The sequence below is a fragment of the Sphaerodactylus townsendi genome, linkage group LG06 (assembly GCF_021028975.2).
Source record: "Sphaerodactylus townsendi isolate TG3544 linkage group LG06, MPM_Stown_v2.3, whole genome shotgun sequence".
In the NCBI taxonomy this organism is placed as follows: Eukaryota; Metazoa; Chordata; class Lepidosauria; order Squamata; family Sphaerodactylidae; genus Sphaerodactylus; species Sphaerodactylus townsendi.
The window spans coordinates 44,107,609-44,130,891 of NC_059430.1; the positions used below are offsets into that span (position 1 = coordinate 44,107,609).

The 23,283-nt window shown below is 41.5% G+C and overlaps 1 protein-coding gene across 1 annotated transcript in view; it reads right to left on the reverse strand.

The window, feature by feature from the left end:
* ERP27 (endoplasmic reticulum protein 27) overlaps positions 1-23,283 on the reverse strand; it is a 32,861-nt gene that overhangs the window by 806 nt on the left and 8,772 nt on the right. Inside the window, exons 3-5 of the mRNA XM_048501242.1 lie at positions 16,103-16,219; positions 8,007-8,132; positions 2,524-2,721 (exon numbers count right to left, since the gene is read on the reverse strand). Coding sequence (XP_048357199.1) covers positions 2,524-2,721; positions 8,007-8,132; positions 16,103-16,219 — 441 coding nt within the window. The remainder of the gene's footprint in view (positions 1-2,523; positions 2,722-8,006; positions 8,133-16,102; positions 16,220-23,283) is intronic.

The following is a 23,283-nucleotide window of genomic DNA, read 5'->3' on the forward strand; positions in this document are numbered from 1 at the left end:
CCCCAATTCTTACATGAAAAAGAAGTCTGGATAAATATTCATTGTGAATTCTCCTGTTCTATGAGATGGGTACAACGGATTACCTGTACGCTCTCATGAGATCAGCCCATCTTTAGAAGACAAATAATTGCACTTTCAATGCTGAAAACTAAGTTCAGATTCTGGTTTCCATAAACTAATGTTTGGTGAACAACAGGAAAGAATAAACTGAGACAAAACAAACAGGTTTCCCACTTGGCTGGAAACTGTTATCCTTTGTGGCTGCAACTCTCTTAAGGAATTAATCCAACATCGCTTTATCACAGCTCCCTGTCCTCTTCCCATGATCTGAAGTTTCTGTACTCCACTCCTACACACATATTTCCAGCACAGCTCTCCATTTTTCCATGAGTCTAAAACTTCCTTCCTAAACTTTGAAATAGACTAGTAAAAAAAAACCCAAAAACAAGCTCTGCAGACTGAGGAAATGAATACACACTGAATATAACCATCCCCATGTGTATCCTATTTGCATAATTTATTCTAATCCTAGTATTTCAGATTTGGAAGACTGTTTTTCCCCCACACATCTCAAAACCTTTTTCACAGATTTCATGAGAAGAAGAAGAAACCATTCAACAATGGTGAGATGACCACATACAGAAAAAAAATCCTAAGACAAATAGAATTCAATTTTCCACACAGACTTCACAACAGTTGGTCACTGAGAAGAAAGGAGAAGATGCAGAGGATAACCCACCAGACTAGGATTGCCAAATCCAGTTTGGAAAATTCCTAGAGATTTGGGGGTACATATAGCAGAGTTTTGAAAGGGGAAGGGGCACAGCAGGGATTCAGTTTCATGGAGTCAACCCTCCAAAGTGCCATGTCCTCCCAGAGAATTGATCTTTGTCATCTGAAGAGCAGCTGTAATTCCAGTGGAATTCTAGGCTCGATCTGGAAGATCCAAACCAGAGCAATTTGCACCAGTACAGGCTGGCAGTCACAAAGCTGGATATCTTACACAAACTCAGAAATACTTTATCATTATATACTGTACTACTATAGACAAAGCAAATCTCCAAAGTTTCAACACAGTTGTGTGGGACTTATTCTTCAGTCTCAACCAAATTGTATCAAAACAGTATTGGACAGCACTGTGTGTCATTCAAGTGGTGGCTAGAGACTCTGCAATTGAATGCTGTCCAAGTGGAATACTGCGAAATAGATGTGAGAGCCTCTGGGAGCATGAATAAACATTTCGAGCCAGCGAAGATATAACAAGGTCAGGCAGTACATGGGAGCCAGCTAGTTCGATATCTATTTCAAACTTGAGAATCTGCAGCATATCATAAAACTTGAGTGTTAGGTGTTGGCTGCTGTATATAGTATTGATCTGACAAAGTGTCTTTGCGGAGGCTGAGAGAAAAGTCCCACATTTTTGTAAACTGTGTTGATGCTACTTAAGTGTCAGTGGAGACTGAGAGGCAAGTATCATATTCTTGTATTCTTCACCATTCTTGCACACACTCTCCATCTTGTACCATGTATGCAGAGATGAAGACAGCATCTCTCACCATCCAGCTAGATCAGGGGTAGGGAACCTGCGGCTCTCCAGATGTTCAGGAACTACAAATTCCCATCAGCCTCTGTCAGCATGGCCAATTGGCCATGCTGGTAGGGGCTGATGGGAATTGTAGTTCCTGAACATCTGGAGAGCCGCAGGTTCCCTACCCCTGCGCTAGATAGATTAGAATAGAGAACCTGTCTCCACTTTTCTATAAGGAATGGAGTTCACTAATGGAGTTCTCAGCAAAGAGAGACTGCTTGGCATGGCAACCAGAACCGGAACACCATGTTTTAAATAAAGAAATAAGCATAAATCTCAGCCTGTAACACACCATAGTGAAGTCACCTCTTGTCTTGAGTACTGGTTCCCATGTTTCAAACTTGAATTGGCAAATGGCTGCAGACATATATAACCATATCACTGTGTGCAGGTGCTGCTAAGCCAGAAACCCCATGTGTTGAAACAAATGTCTGAATTGGAAACTAGAAGTTCAGTGGCAAACAAGAGATTCTTGATCCTGGATTTATCTGTGACATGAAGAATTTGTAAGAGAGAGGGAGAATTTATAGGGGAACACGGCAGGCAAATGTAGGGGTGCTTACTCTTCCCTCTGCCAACCATTTCCCCTCCACTTCTGTAATCCCCACCCCCACCCCATACAAGGAAATCCACTCTTAGAGGTTGGTTGGGTAGAAAGCAGCTGGGGATGGGGTGGCAGTGTACAAATTCCTCCCTGGGCCTGGTTTGCATATTGAATTGAGAATTCTATGTTTGCATCTAAATACTTAGTTCTACTTTAGGCAGCCTGAAAAAGTAAGATTAAAAACTAGAAGCCAATGAAAGGGATGCAACATATCCCACCAGCTTTGTCAGGCAAAAACCTAAATATTAGACAGAGATAGGAGGGGGAAATCTAGAGGAAATATGACATTTCCATTGCCAAAACACTGGAACTGTATACAATGAACACTTACCACCTCCTTCCTTTTTAAGAAACTATTACAGAAATCCTTCACAGCCTCCACCGAGACTTCACCCAGGGACAGCTTATCCTGCTCTTCATCCGGAGTGTGGTATAGTGCCACTGCAGGCAGCTGGGACTTCTTCAGGTGGAAATAAGACATAACTCGATCGTTGCCCTTTGCATGGCTGTCCACCAAGATAAAAAGAATCTGTGAGGAGCAAATGGCACAGGTACAGAGACATTTAGAAAGTTCTCACAAATTATCTTACTGATAGATAATGAGGTTAAGTAAACAGAAGGGTGGTGACTTGACCGGGGTTGCCACAACCCCAGACTCCTTTGAGCAGTAGCTCTCTGCATATTGTAGACAGAATTTCCTGTATTGAAAAACAAACTCACCTTGACAGAATACACAAATTAGGCATCATGCCAATATTATACCCATAATCATATTTTCATATATATTTTATATATACAAAAACATATAATAGTCATTCAAACTTTTCCAGGACCATAGATATCACAGGTACTTTGTACTGTATATGTGTGATGTTCTGCATTGAGGTCTCTAATAGTCCTTTTGTTAATGTAGCTTCCCATAATGAGATGGGCTTATTTGTTTCTTTGATTGGTTGTTCTATGACAGGGATCTGCAACATGTGGCTCTATGACAGGGGTCTGCAACCTGCAACCTGTGGCTCTCCAGCAACCTGCAACCTGTGGCTCTCCAGATGTTCATGGACTACAATTCCCATCAGCACCTGCCAATTTGTCATGCTGGCAGGGGTTGATGGGATTTGTAGTCCATGAACATCTGGAGAGCCACAGGTTGCAGACCCCTGCTCTATGAGGAAATTTATCAAATGCAAATTTAATTTTACTGTAAATAGAAGAGCCCTTGTTACTGCTTTTCAGCAGTGCCATACATGTTAAATTAGAATCTGAAGACTGGAGGAAGAGGAATGTAAAAAGAACTGATGACAAGATCCCCAATAGAAACAGCAGAGAACTGGGGCTTATGGCTTATTGGTAAGCAGTACGTTGAGTCGAAAGACAAACAGCAATTCCAAGTCTCTCCCTCTGCCCAGGGCCAAATGCTGTCATCTGGTCTTATTCACATACAAAATAACAAATATATGCAAGTGTATGGGACCTCTTCCCTCTCCATACTACTTGGTCCTGTACTGCATTTGATTTTTTTCTGTCGCACAGACAATATTCTGACTTTGCTTTCATCCAGGCTAATAATCTGACAATTTCTCCCTCTCCCATCCATCCATCCAGGAACTATTGATTTTCTCATCAGGAAACAACTTAACCTGAGATATGAGAAAGTTTCAAGAAGCATTTTAATAATCCCTCTGAACTTTCTGTAACAGACCCAAAGGTTTCTGCTCTTTGGAGGTCAACAGAGACTGCTTTTGCACTAGAATTAAAATTAGCTTAGCAAGATGGTTCAGCCATCTTTTTCTGCTGCTGTTAATTATCTCCTTGCCTATCTGGGGAAACATCTGATTGTGGTGCTCAAGGGCTCCATGACACCTGTCAATCTGTTTCCTGATATCCACTTACTTCTTCCAGAAAGGAAGGAGTTAGTTCTGGTTTGCTTCCACTTCATTTGAGTAGGCAGTGAAGAGTCCAGGAGACATAACCTTTCCATCTGCACCTATTTGGGAAAATGCCCCCTCAGTAAGAGCACATTTGGTTTGAAAACTCCCAATGCTTTTGAATGGACCTAGACATCATAGCAGCCATTTTTTGACTAGTCCCACATCTCCATGGCAGCCAATTTATTGTGGTGCTCCTGTTCAAAAAATGTTCACAGATTCAATAGTTTTCAGGACCTGTAATCTTGTCCATGCTTTCTAACAGGCCTTCTGAAACACCGCACAACTCCGAAAGACCATGGTGCCCAGCCCATTCCTTCATCACAAGTCAGCTGAGTGCTAGACAAGATCCCAAATGTGACCATTTTTGCTGTTCCAGGAATAGATATTACTGTCCATCTCCAGAACGCTACTGCAACTTTAATATCTGCCTGGCAAGGAAAAAGTTTGTAAGGGGGCAAAGCAAAAGAAAAAAAAGAAGAAAAATGGAATTGTTTTGAACTTTCCCAGCTGCTAGCAGGAGAAGATCCTTCAGATCAGATTATGGCAATCTAGACTTGATGCCTTGTATAGGAAGAAGGTTGCCTGCATCGGAGACAGCATGATCACCTCTGTGTCTAGCAAAAATTGAGGGATAGGAAAATATCTAGCAGGTAGACTAGACAATAATGAGGCTCTGCCCGTATTTCAGCATACTCCCACCCACCACCCACCCCCGGATGCTTAGGAAGAGATGGTTGGACATGCTCCTGCCCAAATTTATAAACAGCTTTGATCTTGAACATCTTCGTCTTTTCACCTATTAAGACAACATTTGTGTTGAAATGGTTTGGATCCAAACAGGTGGGGGAAAGAATTTACATGACATCACACACAGGTGGCTGTAAAGTCCTTGGTATTTAGATGGATAGTTTAAACAGTGGAGGAGCCAAAACTCTACAATTCTGACTCAGTGTCCTCATCGCAGTTCACTTGGCAAGCTCAGGGTAGAGCTGTGCTGCCACTTGGAGAATATTCTTAAGACCTATGGAGCATTCAAAGACTTTGGAGGGATGGGACAGCAATTTCACTGGCCGCTTAAGTTTCCACCATTAATCTGAACCTCAGGAACATTTGCATTAACAAAGAGTCACCAATGTGCGAATGACACCCAGATCTATCTTGCTTTTCCACCCAGTTCTGAAGAATCTGTTGATGTTCTGAACTGGTACTTGGAATCAGTAATGGGCTAGATGGTGGTGAACAAACTGAATCTTAATCCTGACAAGCCAGAGTTCTCCGGTTTAGTCGAAAGGCATACCAAGGACTCAAGATCTCTCCTGTCTTTGATGAGGTTATACGCCCCTTAAAAAGCCAGGTTGCTACCTTGAAAGTTCTGCTTAACACAGCAGTCTCATTAGAAAACCAGGTAGCTATGGTGGTTTGGAGTGATTTTGCTCAGCTTCAGAGGGTACATCAGCTGCACCCATCCCTGGTTCCATCAGATCTAGCAACAATGATCCATGCCTTAATTACATCTAGACTGGACTACTGCAGTGTGCTCTAATTGGGGCTAACCTTGAATAGTGTTCAGAAGCTGCAGTTAGTGCAGAATGTTTCAACTAGACTTTTGGTTGGGGCCCGTTATTGGGAGCATAGGACCCCTATCACTACAGCAATTATACTAGCTACCAATCTGCTTCCAAGTCCATTCAAGGTGCAGGTATTGTCCTTTAAAGCTCTACATGCTTTGGGATGGAATGTCTAAAGGACCATCTTTTCTCATACATTCTTGCTCAGGAATTAAAAGTTCAGGGAGAGGTCTTCCTGACTAACCCACCAAAAACGTTTGTCTGGTAGGCACATAAGAGAGAGCCTCTTCAGTGGCAGCCCCACAATTATGAAAACTTCCTCAGGGAGGTGCATCTGTCCCCCTTACTGTAGCTCTTCAGGAGGCAGCTGAAGACAGTTAATTGGGGTTCTTTAATTATTGCTTTTAAATGGATATTTTAAATAATTGTTGCTTTATATTATTGTATTGTGTTTTTATAATCATTTTATTTATGTTTTATTTACTATACAATATAACCTTTATTAGGCATATCACGTGTATATACATTGTAAATTTATGTTTTATTTTTGTTGTAAGCTACCTTGAATTACATAAGGGAAAAAAAGTAGCTAATAAAGGTTTTTAAATAAAATAAAATTTTAAAATAAATATTGGTAATAATATTTGCATAGTATACATGAGGTTACTTTAAATTCTTATCTCATTTCTGCATAACAAACCTTATAAGGAACACTACATGGAGACATTATGTTTGACAAAGAACACCATGTTGGATAGTTCTGCCCTCATGCAGGATGAAGAGAAGTCTTCACAGTTGTGAATGGATTTAAAACCAAGTTGTTACTGGACTGACCCATGGTAGGGAGGGCTCTGTTTTAAGACAACAGTGTCTCTACACATCCAGCCAATCCTTGGAGTGCCTAGCATTGCCTTGCCAAACTGGGGAGCCCATTCTCTATATTGGCTAGTGTACCCCCAAGGACAGTGTAAAAGCATGTCTGGACTTGCCCTTGCCCATTTCTGCCATGCAAAGTATCTGCCTCACACCTTTCCTAAAGGGAGTAAAGGGAAACAATACAAAATGCATTTATGTCACTAGCCTTGGACTATCCGTCTTGCAAAGACAAAGGACTTATTAGCATATATTCTCCAAGTTTTCCTGCCAGTATTGTATGAACATTCTTTCAGGCACTCCCAGATGAGCCTATCAAGCTAAGCACTCAAACCATTAGCTCAATGAATCAACACGTAAGGTTGATGTCTTTCTCTTGTCTTTCCCTGGAAAGACAGGACTCCCCTCTGTCCTGGGAGATTAAGGGCAACTCTACCTAACCCTGAGGGTCACTTTTTCCATAAAAGAAGCCCTCCTTCCCAGTATTCAATATCTCTGGATACCTTTCTGTCTATTGATATTGTCCTCAACATGTTGTTCTTTCTTCTACCAGAACTAAGTGCAGGTCACTCAGCTCTGTTCATAAGACCTTTTCACTCCAAGGTGACTATAATCCTTATTTCCTAAATTCCCTTCATCTATTCCAAACCTACCCCCTCAATAGTGTTTATATCCCAGGACTGTGAGTGTGTTCTGCTGCATTGATCATTGTGTGCTTGTGTACCCCTATTATCCTTTAATAAAATTGTTAAACTTCATTTTATGTATTGTCGAAAGCTTTCATGGCCGGGTTCAATTGGTTGTTGTGAGTTTTCCAGGCTGTGTGGCCGTGGTAGATCTTGTTCCTAATGGTTCGCCTGCATCTGTGGCTGGCATCTTCAGAGGTGTATCACAGAGAGAAGTCTCTTATACACTGTGTCTAGTCCACTGGACACAGTGTATAACAGACTTCTCTCTGCCAGCCACAGATGCAGGTGAAACATTAGGAACAAGATCTACCAGACCACGGCCACACAGCTTGGAAAACTCACAACAACCAACGTTTATTTTCCTCTCCTGCAGATTTCTTGCAAAAGTTGACTTTTGCAAGAGAGAGCTTGCCTGATCTTTTGCTAAGCCAAAGAGTCTGCTCTCGCTAATTCTGTCACTCTAAAAAGGATAAACTCTCACACCATTTCAGGTAACAAGCTCTCCCCACAGCAAGATGTCCAAACTGGAGCTGGACTGTCACAAAGTCTCAACTGAAAGTGATGTTCTTGCCTTTTGTTTTCTCCTTGGCTTTGGATCCTGGTTTTGAAGGTGTCTGCTGTGAGGCTGGAAAGGAAGGATTGGTCATGAGCATCACATGGTCAGCCAGAGACAATGAAGGGCCTTCTCAAGACATTTGTTTGTACTCAAGTTGGACTTTAGGCATTGGAGACTTTGACGTATTTCAGACTCACCTTTCCTTGAAAGAGCTGGGCTGCTTCACGGTACTTGTGCATCCTCTCTGTATGATTGGAGGATGATTTGTCAGTGAACAAGAGAAGGTGGGTTTGAACCATGCTATTGAAGAGGCCTACTGCAGTCTGTCAAGAGAGAAGAGATGAAGCCACGTGGAGATTTGAGATATGAAATCTGAAACACTGTTGGAGAACTGAGTTCTAGAATCTTGTAAGTTCAAAACACGAGGTTAGCTCTCAGAATCATGAGACTGAGTATTAACATGAGGGAACAATTATAAAAAGGAAGGGGAAAAGATATGATAAATTAGGAGGAAACTACACTTTGCAAGTTGGGTTGTAATTCCTTTTTTTGAACGTTTTTAGACAGTGCTTTTATTGTGGGACTGCAACATAAAAGGGAAGGTTGATGGGGAAAGAAGAATACTTTCCCATTTTGCCCTTTTCCTCAGAACTCACCCCTCCCGGTGTTTTTACCCCTATTAATGGATATTTAACAGTATGAAGCTCTTCTGCATACACATTGGTCTTCACCTTAAGATCACAGTCTCAGAGTTTGCACTGTATAACTGTCAGAAATGGGTCACAGAACTACGTTCTACCATGTGAAGTCTGAAGAAGCAACCAACTAAAGTAGAATGGAGAGAATCAAAATAGGTCACCTTCCTAAGCAGAGTTATGTTCTCTAATACCCCTGAAGTAAATGCCTTGGATGCAAAGCAGAGGGAGTGAAGTCCCATTAGAGGAATGCCATTTCCCCCTTCAGCTTTCTTTGAAGTCCCCCCTTGTTGCTGCTTTGGGCTGGTGATCCTGAAGGAACAGGAGAGATCAAACTGGAAGTTTATAGCAGGAGGAGGGAATCAGTAAAAATCACCCTCCCTCTTCTGCAAACAAAATAACTGTTCTGTCAAAGGAGCTGCCATTGAGCTGATGAAATAGCACCCAAGGATCCAAGGCTTGTAAGGGTGTAACTCTGGTTAGGATGACACTGTAGGGGTTCTTCTCCTGATCAGAACATTGCTCTGTTTATTTATTGACCTCTAAATTATTTATTGACCTCTGAAACACTTTTTATGTTACATTTTATTTATTGTGTTGAGATTTTTTAAAAAATTCTATGGATTTAGAATTATTGGATGTAAACAGATGCTAAAGACCCAGCATCTAGCAAAACAGGATTACAATTCAAAGGATTTTAAAAGTTAGGTTTTAGGTCTTGCTCACAAAACCCAATTTCAAAATTTGTGGTGAGATTCAATATTCAAAGACCTGAATTTTTTTTTTAAAAAAAGGATTTTTTTCCTACCATATGAAATGCACATTTGAGATGTCAGATTCAACTTCTTCTTTCATATTCATTTTAACAGTGGTTCTTAGGATTTTTCCGAAGCTCAATTTTATGTATGTTTATTTGGAAACACCCCTCTGAGCTCAATGGAATTTACTTCCAAGTTAGGGTATGTAAGACTGCAGACTCGCTGTTGGTTAATCATTAAAATATATTTTTCTTGCCACTTTAAATAAATGCTAATCGTCATTGAATTATAAGTTTCAGTGATTTATGTGATTTGATTAGTTTAATTATGGATTTAATAAAGTTGCTGTTTGGCACAAAGAATTCTTCTGCGTCAGACTGCAAATATTTGAGGCCAGAGCTGAATGATGGGGGAACCCTGTGAAAACATTGATGCTGATGAGATGGCCAAGAACACACATGTGCATCCCGCCCTACCACTGCCCTCACTATTTAGAAAAACACTGCCAAAGTCTGGAAAAATCTGAACACCAGTTTGATCTGTGCTTGACAGCCTTGCTGCCAAAACAGACTGGATGCTAACCCAAAAAGAAGACCTGGTTTGCTGCTGGAGACAGGACAAGTGAGCAGTAGGACACACTAGGCCTCTGTGAAGAGCCTCAGGTCATCTGGCAAACTGACAGCTTTGCATAAGCTCCTGGTGGTGGATAATATGTCATCTGACTTTTGCTTCTCCCCCCTCCATCCACTTCCTGGACTTCAACAGCCTCTCCCACAAGCCAAACAGGGCTTTGGAGAGCCAGCAATTGACCCACTGCCTCACGAAGTGCCACACAACAACCTCACAGAGAGAGTGGAGCTTGTGTTCAAACTCTGTTGGCTAAAGTGTAAGAGGATTCCAGAATTTACAAGAGGTCAGTGAGTGCATTTCTCGAAAAGCCTTCCAACTGGAGTGCACTGAGACTTTGGCATTATGGGAAGTCCAGGGTCCTTCAGTCTCCTGGCTTCTGTTCTCATTCCATGGACAGAGGCAGGACTATTTTGGTCCTCTCCAGTAAAATTACTGTAATGTTCCATGCAGGTCCTTTAAAAGCTTCTTGGAAATGTCAAATATTGCAAAATTCTGCAGCAAGGTTGATAGAAGGAAAACACAGAAGTGAATAGCATCCTGGCTTGCCATTCATATCTGTACACAGTTCAAAGTGCTGATTTGACTTATAAGTGATTGTAAATGGGGAATCTACTTCCATATATACCTGCATATTCACTTAGATCCACTTTGGAGGCTCTTCTCCAGACACTCAGAGGCCCTTTCTGCACTGTGGCAGCAGCGCTTCTCCACCGGCATAATTTATACCGGTGGAGGTGTGGGGACTGCTTGAACGAGCAGTTCCGGCTCCCTCCCTAGCCGGAGAGGCGGCTCCGCACAGAGCTGCCTCTCGGTCACCCTCCCCCACTCACCTGCCTCTCCAGCATCGCTCTGGAGGGCTGCAGGGACCCGCTCATGCTGCCCTCCAACCCCTGGAGGTCGGAGGACAATGTGGGCGGGTCCCTGCAGTCCTCCAGAACAACGCTGGAGAGGCAGGTGAGTGGGAGCGACAGGGAAAGGGGTGGCTTCCCTGCGGTGCGGTTCGCATCGTGCCACTGGGAAGACGCAGTTTTTTAAAAACATCGCTCAATGAGCGAGGTTTTCAGGGACGGCTTCACACCACCCGGGGAAAGGCAGGATGGTGCTGCTGCAATGCAGCAACGCAGGCCATGCAAACGCTTCATTTGGCCCGTGCGGAAAGGGCCTTAGTTTCCTTAGAAACTAAGAATGAAGCCACCTCTGTTGTGGTATCATGAATTTTTGGAATACATTACGCCCCCTCCCCCCAAAATTCACCTGGTTCTTTCTTAGCTAACATTAGGTACAAGGCACAAACCTTTATACTTTGTTGGACATTTGATTGAGTTGGCTTTCTTCTTCAGCTGACTCAAGTTGAGTTTTAAGTTTTATTAATTTCTGGTTTTGTTTGAGAAACCTTTTACAATCATGTCAGGCTTTTTTTAAAATGTACTACATATTACTGTGAACTATACTGAATAAATGTTCACAAAAACAAGATAATAATTTTAATAAACTATAACTCATAAAACTGGAAGACAGGAACATAGCAGGAACCAAAGGTGCTACAGTGCTTGACATTTTACTTCTGTCTCTCCAGTGGGCACTTTCCCACCCCCACTGGCTCTGCAATTCTCCCAGTGTGCCAGGCAGCCTATCAGGAGGCCAATGCAAGAAGTACAGCTGTGCATGTATCTTGCAGAACCAGATTATCAAATCAGAATATCATAACTATGGGGTGATGCCCTGTATTATAGCAAGGTGAGTGTGCCTGTATTGTGTATATTTTTTCTGCATACACCTTGCAGAAGATTATGTTGGATGTAGAAATGTCTAATGTGCAAAGGATCTGAGATGAAAACTCAGCAGGGGATGGGCAAGTGGTCAACTAGCAAAAACTGTAAAGTTAGTCATCCCTCTGTTGTTTTGTGTCACCTCTTATCTGTCTGTAGACTGATCCTCTGAGGTTTAATATCCTGCTTCTTCTTGGAAGTTAGTTGCAGAGACTCTTCCTTTTACCCTTTTAGTCAATGTGTTAGCCACTTTGCTGTGCTTGTAACCCCAACATTTTGATTAGGGGCCCAAGACTTAATTGCACTGATTAAAAGAAAAAGGAAACTTTTGCCCCAAGCTCAGTTAGACAGGGAACAAAGGTGTGAAGATGGCTGCCTCCTGTGGAGAGATCTATGGAAAACACATGGAAATGCTATCAGATGCAGATTTCTCAGTATGGGGATTCTCAACAGAGATTGCATGTGAAAGTGATTCTACAGCAGGAAAATCTATGTAGCTTTCTCTCAACAACTCAGCCATACAAAACCAGCCCAGCCAGATGAAAACTGGAACAAACGGCATTCAAAAGCCAATGGTATTATTATTTCAACTTTATCAGATCAATTATTGACTGAGACAGACACTTTTGAAGCAGCAGCTGAGCTTTGGACAGAGTTAGAAAAACGTTTGAAAAGGAAATCTTTCACAACAATGATGTTTCTACCTAATCAATTGCTTGTTAAAAATTTGCCAGAGGAAGGTGGTTTAAATTAGCATATCAATGAAATGCTGAAGTTAATTGATCAGCTAAAGTTAGCTGGGAAGGTTTTGGAAGATGAACACTTAATTCTACATTTGTTAATTTCATTGCCAAAGAGTTATGAGAACTTGGTAACCATAATTAGAAGTAAAGAAAAATTAACTTTGGCATGAGTTATCAATGAGCTGTGTCACGAGATCACATGTAGAAAGTTTGCTCAAAGCACAAAGATTTACAAGCATTAACTATACACAACAAGAAATCTTTACAATGTCATGCATGTAATAAAATGGGTCATTTCACACATCAGTGCCCAGACCACAGTGGAGGCCTGAAAGCAGGGTGTCATTTGTATTTTACAACAAGCAGTAAAAGTCCTCAAAGCAGCTGTGTAAGAGTGCAGGCAAACAGACTCTAATAAGTTTTTTGTTATAAAATCTGGTGAAATAAAACCAGACACTTGGATGTTAGACAGTGGAAGCAGTAGCCACCCTTGTGGAGATGAAAATTTGTTTGAGTATTTGGATGAAAGGAAAAAGGAGTCACTCTACATTACAAAATTCAAGATAATCTAAGCAGAGAGGGGCAGAAGGCTGACAATAAAATGTGCTCTTTCAGGAGGTGTGATGAGTGAGATTACTATCACAGAGTGTTTATGTGTACTCTCACTTGCAAATAATCTGATCTCTATGCTTTAACAGAAAGGATTCTCCATTTCTTTTGATGAGGCGTGTTTAATTTTTGATGACTCAGAATTAGTGGAACTAACCAAAATGGGTTGGATTTTCTGGATTTACATACAGAGAAAGTGAATCTTGTTCAGAAGTGTATTCACAGTGTTCAAATCTGTGGCACAGATATTTTGACCATAGATCAGCTGAAGCAATAAAACAACTTGAGAGCCAGAATTTAACAAACAATATGCAAATTATTGTTGAAGGCTTTCACAGCTGGATTCAACTGGTTGTGGTGGGATTTCTGGGCTGCGTGGCCATGGTCTGGTGGATCTTGTTCCTAACATTTTGTCTGCATCTGTGGCTGGCATCTTCAGAGGTGTATCACAGAGGGAAGTCTGTTACAGACACAGACTTCCCTCTGTCATACACCTCTGAAGATCCCAGCCACAGATGCAGGCGAAATGTTAGGAACAAAATCCACCAGACCATGGCCACACAGCCCAGAAAACCCACCACAATCAAAATGCAAATTGCTAACTGTTCTCAGCATGAAGAAAGGTGTGATACTTGCCTTAACCTACAACCAAGCTTTGCAAAGGAATCGAGCAATGGAAGAGCAAAATATCCTCTGGAGTTTATTCACTGATTTGTGTGGACCTTTTAAGAGACCTCATCTGGAAGCAAATATTACCTCACTTTTATAGATGCTTTTTCAAAATATACTACGAAGTATTTCCTCAGATATGAAAGCAAAGTTCTGAGTAACTTTAAAGCTTAACTTGTGTTAGTCAAAAACAGATTCCAAAGGACCCTCAAATGAAATGAAAGCATTATTGACTGAATATGGAATTGAACATCAATTGACTATTCCATTTTGTCCAGAAATTAACTCCAAGACTGAAAGAAAAAAATAGATCCCTTAGTAAAATGGCCAGATGCATGTTGTTTAGGGCCAAACTGTCAGATAAATATTGGGCAGAGGCAATTAATACAGCAACTTACTTGCAAAACAGACTGGCAACTAAGAGAGCTGATAAGACTCTTTGTGAACTTTGGTTGGGCAGAAGCCTAGTGTGAGCCATTTGAGAGTGTTGATATCAACAGCATATGCTTATATTCCTAGGGAAAAGCTTTCCAAGATGGCTCTCAGAACTGAAGAAGATATTTTCATAGGATATGCTCAGTGGTGCAGGGGATACAGAATCCTTAACCCTAAGACTAGTGAAGTAAAGATGTGTGATGCAGTTTACGTTGATAAAAGGAAGAAAGCAGATTCCAGTGATTTCACCTCAGCAGAGCAAAATCAAGTGTAGCATCCAGGTGCAATTTGAATGTCAGACAGAGCACTTGAAGCACCTGAGGATGACAGCACCATGGACAGCACACATGGAGCATCTGCATAGCCTGTTCAACCAGAAGGGGTTACAGGCCTTAGATGTTCCAGCCGAACAAACATGCGTGTACCACCTTTGACATATGCTTGTCCTGGAAAGGCAGCAATGATTCCAGAGCCCTCCACATGGGAGGACATTGCAAGGATTCCTGCCAGAGAAGCAGAGAGGTGGAGGAAAGCTGCAGAAGAAGAGATTGAAGCAGTAACTCAAAACAAAACACAGACACTTATAGAACTGCCACCTGGAAAGAAGGCAGTAGGATGTAGGTGGGTCTTCAAGACCAAGCATGATGCAGAAAAAGAAGTGGAAAGATACAAGGCAAGACTGGTTGTAAAAACCTATTCTCAAAAATTTGGAGAAGACTACAATGAAACCTTTTCACCAGTGGTCAAACACACTTCTGTGAGACGGTTCTTGAGAATCGCAGCTGCAAGTGCAAGTTAAGCAAGACGTAAACATGGAGAAATAAAGGAAGACATCTACATGGAACAACCACCAGGATTTGAATAACATAAGGGCAAGCATCTTGTGTGCAAACTGCAAAAGAGCATTTATGGATTAAAACAGGCAACCCAGTGTTGGAGCCACAAACTTCATCAGATGCTTACCAAAAAAGGATTTGAACAAGGCAAAGCAAAACCTTGCCTGTATTCAAGGTATAGAGACAACAGATGGACTCACATTCTGACTTATGTGGATGATCTGATCTTATGCTGTGAAAGCAAAGCGTACCATGATGAAATAGTTCAGCATTTGAGCCAAGCATTTGGATGTGAAATATCTCATGAGAAACCTGCGTGAAGATGGGCTTATTGACTTGCAGTACTGTCCTACAGAAGATATGGTTGTAGATACATTCCCCAAGCCCTTACATGGAGAGAAGTTTGAAAGTCTATGTAAGAAGATGAATCTTGTGGACTTTGTATACTAGACCTTGATAAGGGGTTTTGGATAAAGCAATGTCTAATGAAGACTCAGCAGGAGGCAGGCAGTGGACAGCTAAAAGGGCTGTAAAGTTAATGACCCCTCCATCATTTTGTGTCATCTCTTGTTTGTCCTTAGACTGATACTCTCAGATCTAATATCCTGCTTCTTCTGGGAAATTAGTTGCAGAGACTCTTCCTAGCTAGCAAGATAGCAGCATGCTATCTTTCCCTCTTTCCTATCCTAAATGTAGTTCCTAATAAACAGATACTTTCTACCCTTTTAATCAGTGTGTTAGCCACTTCTTTGTATGGTAAACTCCACAAATTATGGTCAGTTTTCTATTCTTTGCTTCCAAATGAGACTTGGAGAAACTCACTCCCAGCCTCTGAAGGCACCTGAAGTTTCTCAAAAGAAGTATCTGAGCCAGTAATCATGGGAAACAGTTTCATTCATCTAGCCTATTTCCAATTTCTTCTGCCTGGCAAAACCCAAGTGCAGCCACTCAACCTACGTAAATGAGTAACTTACTGCCTAGAGTCAGAGGTTGTGATGCCTTTCCATATTCAAAGTAATTATTCCCATGCCTGTCTGACAAGGCACAGTAATTCTATGTGTATGTGTTTGCTCTTGCAAAATGAAAGGGTGAATTGTGTAATCAAATGCATAGACAGATCCCACTTGGTTTAGGGAAACTATTAATTACCAGAGGGTTGTACTCGGTCACCCAGCGGAGTTCATTGATTCGAACAAAGCGTTCCATCTTGGTGGCGTCAATTTCTTTGCTGTCTCTGATTTCCAAATCTTGCCTTTTGTCGTCTACCTGCAGCAAAGCAAATTGTCTTACAGCCATTGCTGAGCTCCAGCCACTGCTGTTCATCTGTATTCTCCAAAACAAGGCTGGTCTGCCCACAGGATTTTCTCAGCAAGTTATTCTATTTTGAGGCATAATTGCTAGCCACATGACAACCCAACCTCTCTCCCCACCATTAGGTGCCCCTGCTTGTAGCCCTGTGGGGAGCACCCTCACCTTTTACATTGCCTCAGACTTTCATGAGGATTAGTTCACAGAGCTCTCCCTGCACTTTGATTCAACTGTTTTTTCCCCTTTCTTTGGCCCTGTGACTGATCTGGAGAATAACAGAATCTCTAAAGATGTAAGAGACTCTGGTTATCAGTTGCCTTAAACTGCCCTGGCCTTTGGAGATATAGGAATCATCTGACAAACATTTTTAGGACCTCTGGCTAGAGGATCTGAAGCCAATCTAACTCTCTCTCTTTTTTGAAAAGATTCAGCTGTTCATTTCATTACTTCTAAAACTAACAAACATTGGCACAAGCATGTATGGATTTCCTGGAAACATTATGCAAGCAAAAAATCTTTCCAATTAAAGAGATTTTTTTCTAGATTATAAAAAAAATCAAGAACCACTAGCAAACTTCTCTGAAGGGTGCAAAAACCTTCTGTATACATTTTATTGATTGGACTTTTGATAGGCAGGCAAGAAAAAAAAACAAGAATGCAAAGGAACCACAAAGAAACCTGAACCTCAACAAAACCTCTCACCAATCAGGTATACTGTACAGGGATAGCTATTTGTAAAAAACATTTCAGACTAGATACATGGAATTTAGAAATAGTGCATACATGAATACCCCATATTATGTTACACCCCAGTTTGTTAACTTTTCAGAGATAGATCTGTCTTCAGTCCTCCTTTCACTTCATAGTTCTTAATCTAACATGCTGCTATGCATCATTAATCTGTTCATCTAACATGCTGCTATGCATCTCTAGGCCATCAATTAAGGGTCAATTCTTCTCTTTCTAGCAGTGGAGCAAAGTCTGCTTAGCTCTATGGATTTTTTAAAAAGTTGATTGATATAATATACTTTTATTGCCATATCGTACAAGCATCTTGAGAAATTTTTATGAGTCAATCAATCTCAATAATTTGTTCCAATTCATTATTAGCATCATAGTGCACACAGCCATTATTGGAGCCCAGAGCCATCATTTGGTCCTCACACTGTATTGTACACATCATTATTCATCCCTTGTACTGAAGCTGGAGCTTTATCAAGAGAAGGGGTCTGCTGAATAGCCACCTCAGTCGTCATTCCAACCGATAGTCCAGATTTCTGTGAAGTATTTGCTTATTGTGGTTGAGTTCTCCATTGACATCAAAGGCACCTCTGGCTGGGCAATATCAGAGATGTTTTTAAGCAGGCATTCTTGGACAAATCCAAGTCTATCAGTAACCCAGATTTATTTCTTCTATTTGTGTGGATGACTGTGGGTTCAGCTCCATTAACATCCTGGGGGGTTTTGATAATAAAATTGGGCAATAATGGAGACACAGTTGTGTCAATAAAGGCTCATACTGGAAAGATCACTTTCATGCCAGGTGAGATCTTTGTTGACATAATATTACAGGGATTTTAGGACTACCAAAAGACAGCAAAAAATTTTGAGCTCTATTAACATTGCTTAATAACTCAACTGATTTCAAATCCACATTAGCAAGTCCATCTCCCAGAAGTGTTTTTATATGTCTTTTGAAAAGTGTTTTGGTCCTCCAAGAGAGGACATAATCTCTGAATTTGCAGACTTATCAGGCAACTTCATGTACTTGCAGCACCAGTTGGTAAGGCTCTTCCCTTCTGTGATTGCTTACCTTGCCTGGGAGTCTTATTTATCTTGGTGACTGCTATATCTTGCTGCAAAGCAGCCTGTGAGGTTAATGATGGTTAAGTTAAGGTTGTAAAATCAGTTTTGTTTTCCCATAGATTAGAAATCATTTTAATTAATTCCTCCAATGTTGAGTGCAGCAAATTGAGATCTCTACAAATAAAACTTACTGTTTTCGCTGTTGTAATAGCAATAGGTCGGGAAACTCATTCGTCACTTTAACGAAGAGTTAATCCTGATTTTCATCTAGCGTGAGCCATAAGTCCCTGGGAGAATTCTAGAGACCACCAAAGTTAGTCAGAACAGCCTGCAAGTTTGCATTTGCGAAAATGTCTGAGAAAACATAGATCAACCCTATCCCAGTGCTTTGCATATTTTGCAGGCACATAAAGAAACTCCTGTATTGTAGAGTCAATATATGCGGAATATTCTGAGTAGGAGGCAGACCTCCTCAAGGAAATTGCTAGGGGGAGGCAGTGATCCCTCCCAACCACACAGCAGAAAGGCACATGGCCTTTTTTTCTATTTTCTGAGAAGGTATCTTTTCTTCCAGTCAGGATGGCCAAAGTGACAAAGCTGGAGCATCCCTGTTATTCTCTGTCCCAACATGCATTGCCTCACAACTTAGTTGTAATTGAATGAGCTGATTCAGGACCAGTAAGAATCCATTCCTGAAGTGTATTTGATGATAGGGTGGGGCCCTAGCCATTATCTGGGGCCATTACTTTAAATTTCCATTTCCATACTAACTGCCCAATCTGTCCATTTCAGTCTTTGATATCTACAGTTCTTTTGATCTAATGACCTTTGGCTGATTTATTGCTGGAATATTTTTTTTAATTTGCATGTGTGCGTCTTCATATTTTATTGATGAATATTTGTTCCAAGCAGCTGCTCCATTTTCTTTCTGTACTGTATTTCTCCCAGGGTTTTTGTTTTTGTTTTTGTTGGGGGAGGGGTGTGTGTTAAAATTTGCCAAACAACTGTCAAATGGATATTTATACCCTGTCAACCCAGCTTAGGTCTGGTGACATCTATTTCCTTTCCTCATAAAACAACCAATTCCAAAAGAGATGGAAATCAAGAAGGGCATATGCAAAATGATAGTCTTCTGCAATCAAATTATCATCTTGAATTACCCTTACATTTCAAAAACAAAGGGAGCTTTGAAGCTTTACTGGAAGAGAACAATTATGAGTAAGTAAAATCGCTCAGGGAAATCTTGTTTCAATTTGTAGCACCTACTGAAATTATATTATATGCTAGTAGACAAATAGTACATCATTCTAAAACACTTTCCAAGGCATCAGTGAGAAAAATCTGTATAATTTGAAGAAGATCAGACTGTTCTTTCTCATCTGCCTCCAATGCTTATTTCTACCTCATGGCATTTTTAAATGGCAGACCCATGTAGAACTGAGCTGTTCTGTCCAGCTAGGAGGTGGGCCGGCATTATTGCTAAACCTTGGTCTGATCTCGTTAGTTAAGAATAAAGATTTAAATAAAGTTATTTGGAGATGAGGTGTGCAGGGAGTGATGTATTAAGATTGAGCTTGCCAGCTTTTTTTCAGGGAGGGCTCCTGTGCCTTTAACAGCTGCCATGTAGCCTAAAATTACAGGCAACACCTTTCCTGGTACTGAAGCAATGGGAATGCTGCATTATTTGTGTCAAGTGGCAGTGAAAGCCATGCTGAGGAAAAGATCTTCAGCAATAAGTCAACAAGGTGTTTGGAGGCTGTGGCTGGGTGGTTGAGAGCTAGCAGGTTGAAACTGAATCCAGCAATGACGGAGGTCCTGTGGGTAGGCAACAGTGAGATGCCGGCTGATTTTGTTTTGCCTGTGCTGGATGGCGAGACCCTATACCTGTCGGTGGCCAGTCTGGAGGTGATTCTGGACTCCAGGGTTTTTCTGGAGACCCAGGTTACCAGAACACCCCAGACTGCGTTCTACCATCTCCGCCAGGCAAGTTGGCCCCGTATCTGTCCCGTGTTGATCTAGCCACAGTGATCCATGCAACGGTCACTTCTAGGTTAGATTATTGTAACTCGCTTTATGCTGGCCTGCCCTTGAACCTAATCCAGAAATTAAAACTTGTGCAGCATGCGACTGCAAGGCTCCTGGAAGGGCTCTTGGACATGAACCATGTTACACCAGTCCTTTTCCATCTACATTGGTTGCCCATCATGTACCAGGGTTATCTTCAAGGTTTTGGTTTTAACCTTTAAGGCCTTGAGCAGTCTTAGACCTGCGTAACTTAGGGACTGCCTCTCCCCATATTGCCCAAGCAGGCCACTCCGCTCCTCGGTGGGGAATCTTCTGGTAGTCCTTGGCCCAAAAGCCATCCAGCTGGCCTTGATGAGGGCCAGGACCTTTTCAGTCCTTGCCCCCACCTGGTGGAACATGCTGCCATCAGAGGTTAGGGCCCTGCAGGTCCTAAGTGGCTTCTGCAGAGCCTGCAAGATGGAGCTGTTCCTCCGGGCTTTTTCGTAGGCCAGCCGGTTTTTTACCATTGGTTTCATGTGCTGTCATCTGCTTTGGCTTCCTGGGGGGGATAAAGTGAAGTTGAAAGTTTCTCCATCTGTTTTTTTTGAGCTCTTGCATAATTGAACTTTAAACTTTTATACTGTTTTAAATTATTTATTAAGATTGTTTCTGATTGATTGTAATAGTTTTAACTGTTGTTGCAGCCCTGAGCCCTTCCACTTCACCTGTGGTACTTATTAGGATGGACTGATGTGTGTGGTATGGCTGTCAAGTCACTTCTGGCTTATGGTAATCTTTTGAATTAATCACCTCCAGAACATCCTATTATTGACAGCCTTGTTCAGCTCTTGCAAACTGAAAGCAGTGGCTTCCTTTATTGATTCATTTTATTCCACATTGTATCTTCCTCTTTTCCTATCCCTTTTCCCAGCATTATTGTCTTTCCAAGAGAGCCAGTGTTGTGTAGTGATTAAGGTATTAGACTAGTACCTGAGAAACCCAGGTTCAGATTCCCATTTGAGCCATGGAAGCTTGCTGGGTGACTTTGGGCCAATCATACACTCTCCACACTGACCATAGGTAGTGTTTGGATGGGAGACCTCCAAGAAATATCTGGGCTGTGATGCAGAGGCACGCAATGGCAACCTACTTTTGAACCTCTGTTGCCTTGAAAACCCTACGGGGTCATCAAAAGTCAGCTTTGACTTGATGGCAAAAAAAGTTTTTTTTCCTGTGAGTCGTACCTTCTCATGATGTGCCCAAAGTACAATGGCCTCGTTTATTTATTTTTAGCTTCTAAGGGAAATTATGGCTTAATTTGGTCTAAAACCCACTTATTCGTCTTTTTGGTGGTCCACAGTATCTGTAAAACTCACATTTAACACCACATTTCCAATGAATCAATATTCCTCCTGTCAGCTTTCCACTGATCTGTTAACACAGTATAAATAGACAGTTGGTTCAAGGTGCTTACTAACAGTTGAATCCTAAGCAGAGTTCCACCCTTCTTAATTTTTAGAATTCTGTGAACTTTGAATGTTTAACTCTGCTTAGGATTGCAGTGAAACTAGCTAAGGAAATCGTTAGTATTATACCTATGCAGGGTAGCTGGAAAGACATCCTGTACATAACTACGAACTGCAATGTTAGGCTGTATTTGTACACCCCCTCCATTCCTTCTTCCACCTCAGCTAGGAAGTAAACAGAAGCATTGTTAGCTTTGCCTCCTCTCCCAGAAGGAAGGGGGGAGTCTTCCTGACATAGTTAATTTGCACTGGTGATTTAACATAAGTGTCTGGCCATTTTAAATTCCTCATTATTTAATACTGAGGCTAAGGGCAACAAAACACCCAGTCAGGCTGTCCAAGTGGCAAGAAAGGCAGACAAGAGGAAGGGTGAGGTAAAGGCAGCTGAAAAAACAAACAGCTGGGTAAGAGCCATTATTAAACCATCATATATAACACTGCCCCATTGCCCACGGGCATATCTGTACAGGGCATTATTCGGAAATTATTCAGCCACAAGGTCAATCCACACAAGTGGAAATAGCATGGTTTCAGGTAGTGAATCACATTTGAATGTTCTGTCACATTAAACAAAAAACCACTTGCATCAGATTTTAGTCATCCTAGCCTTTATACCCAGACATGACAATTTTCTGTGAGGACGGTGTTTTTACATTGAGGGAATACTCCAATGTGATATTTCCATCTTCACCACTCACAGTCTGAAGTGGCAGGATGGGCTGGGGTTTTTTACCATTGGTTCAGAGCATTCAATTCCCACAGTGTGCATTGTGCCCTTTTTCATAATGATCCTCTTCAGCAGAGGTAAAACAGTCTGCATGTAAGAAATGAGTGCCCTGGAAGAAGACAGCATCATGTCACTTTTTATTTATTTTCCTAGCATCCCTTTCCTCATACATTCTGTTTGGTACGAAAGAGTTGCAGCATAGGAAGCACTCATGTATGCACACCCCTACAAAAGCTTATAGAAAAACATGACCGGAAGCTGTCTTCAGCAATAGCAAGTGTTTCTGGCCAGATCATTTTCTGAGACTTGTTTTCATTTCTCCATTTCCAGGACAATGATATCTCCAAAAAGTAGAAGGCATTAGGTAAAACAGCAATGCTAGTCCCCTGTACAAGGACCAGGTCATTACTGATCCAAGGCATGACATCATATCACAACACTTACTAGGCAAACTAAGGGTGGCTTTCCATTGCCTTGCCCAGTCATCTCCACTTTACACCCAGCAAGCTGGGTACTCACTTTTCCGATTTAGGAAGGATGGAAGGCTGGGTCACCCTTAAGCCAACTACCTGAAATCAACTTCCATCGGGATCAAACTCAGGTCACGAGCAGAGCTTCAACTGCAGTATTGCTGCTTACTACGCTGCATCACAAGGCGTTAACCCCTGACTAGTCGTACCACTTTGGAACAATGAGCAAGTCTCATCAATCCGAGAGCAGGTGCAACGATATAACTTTTTAAAAATGATTCCTTAAATATGGTTATTTGCCATATTTTATTAGGTCTTCACTTTAGTGAAGTTGTGACTGAATTAAAGGAAGTGTTCTCTGGGACTAACATATTATGTATTAAAGACTAACACGTACAGCACTGACAAACCACCTCATGAGCTAGCCTGAAAATACTCCCTTAGATTTTCTAAAAAAGAAAAAGGATCTATTTTCTTCACTCTTTGCAT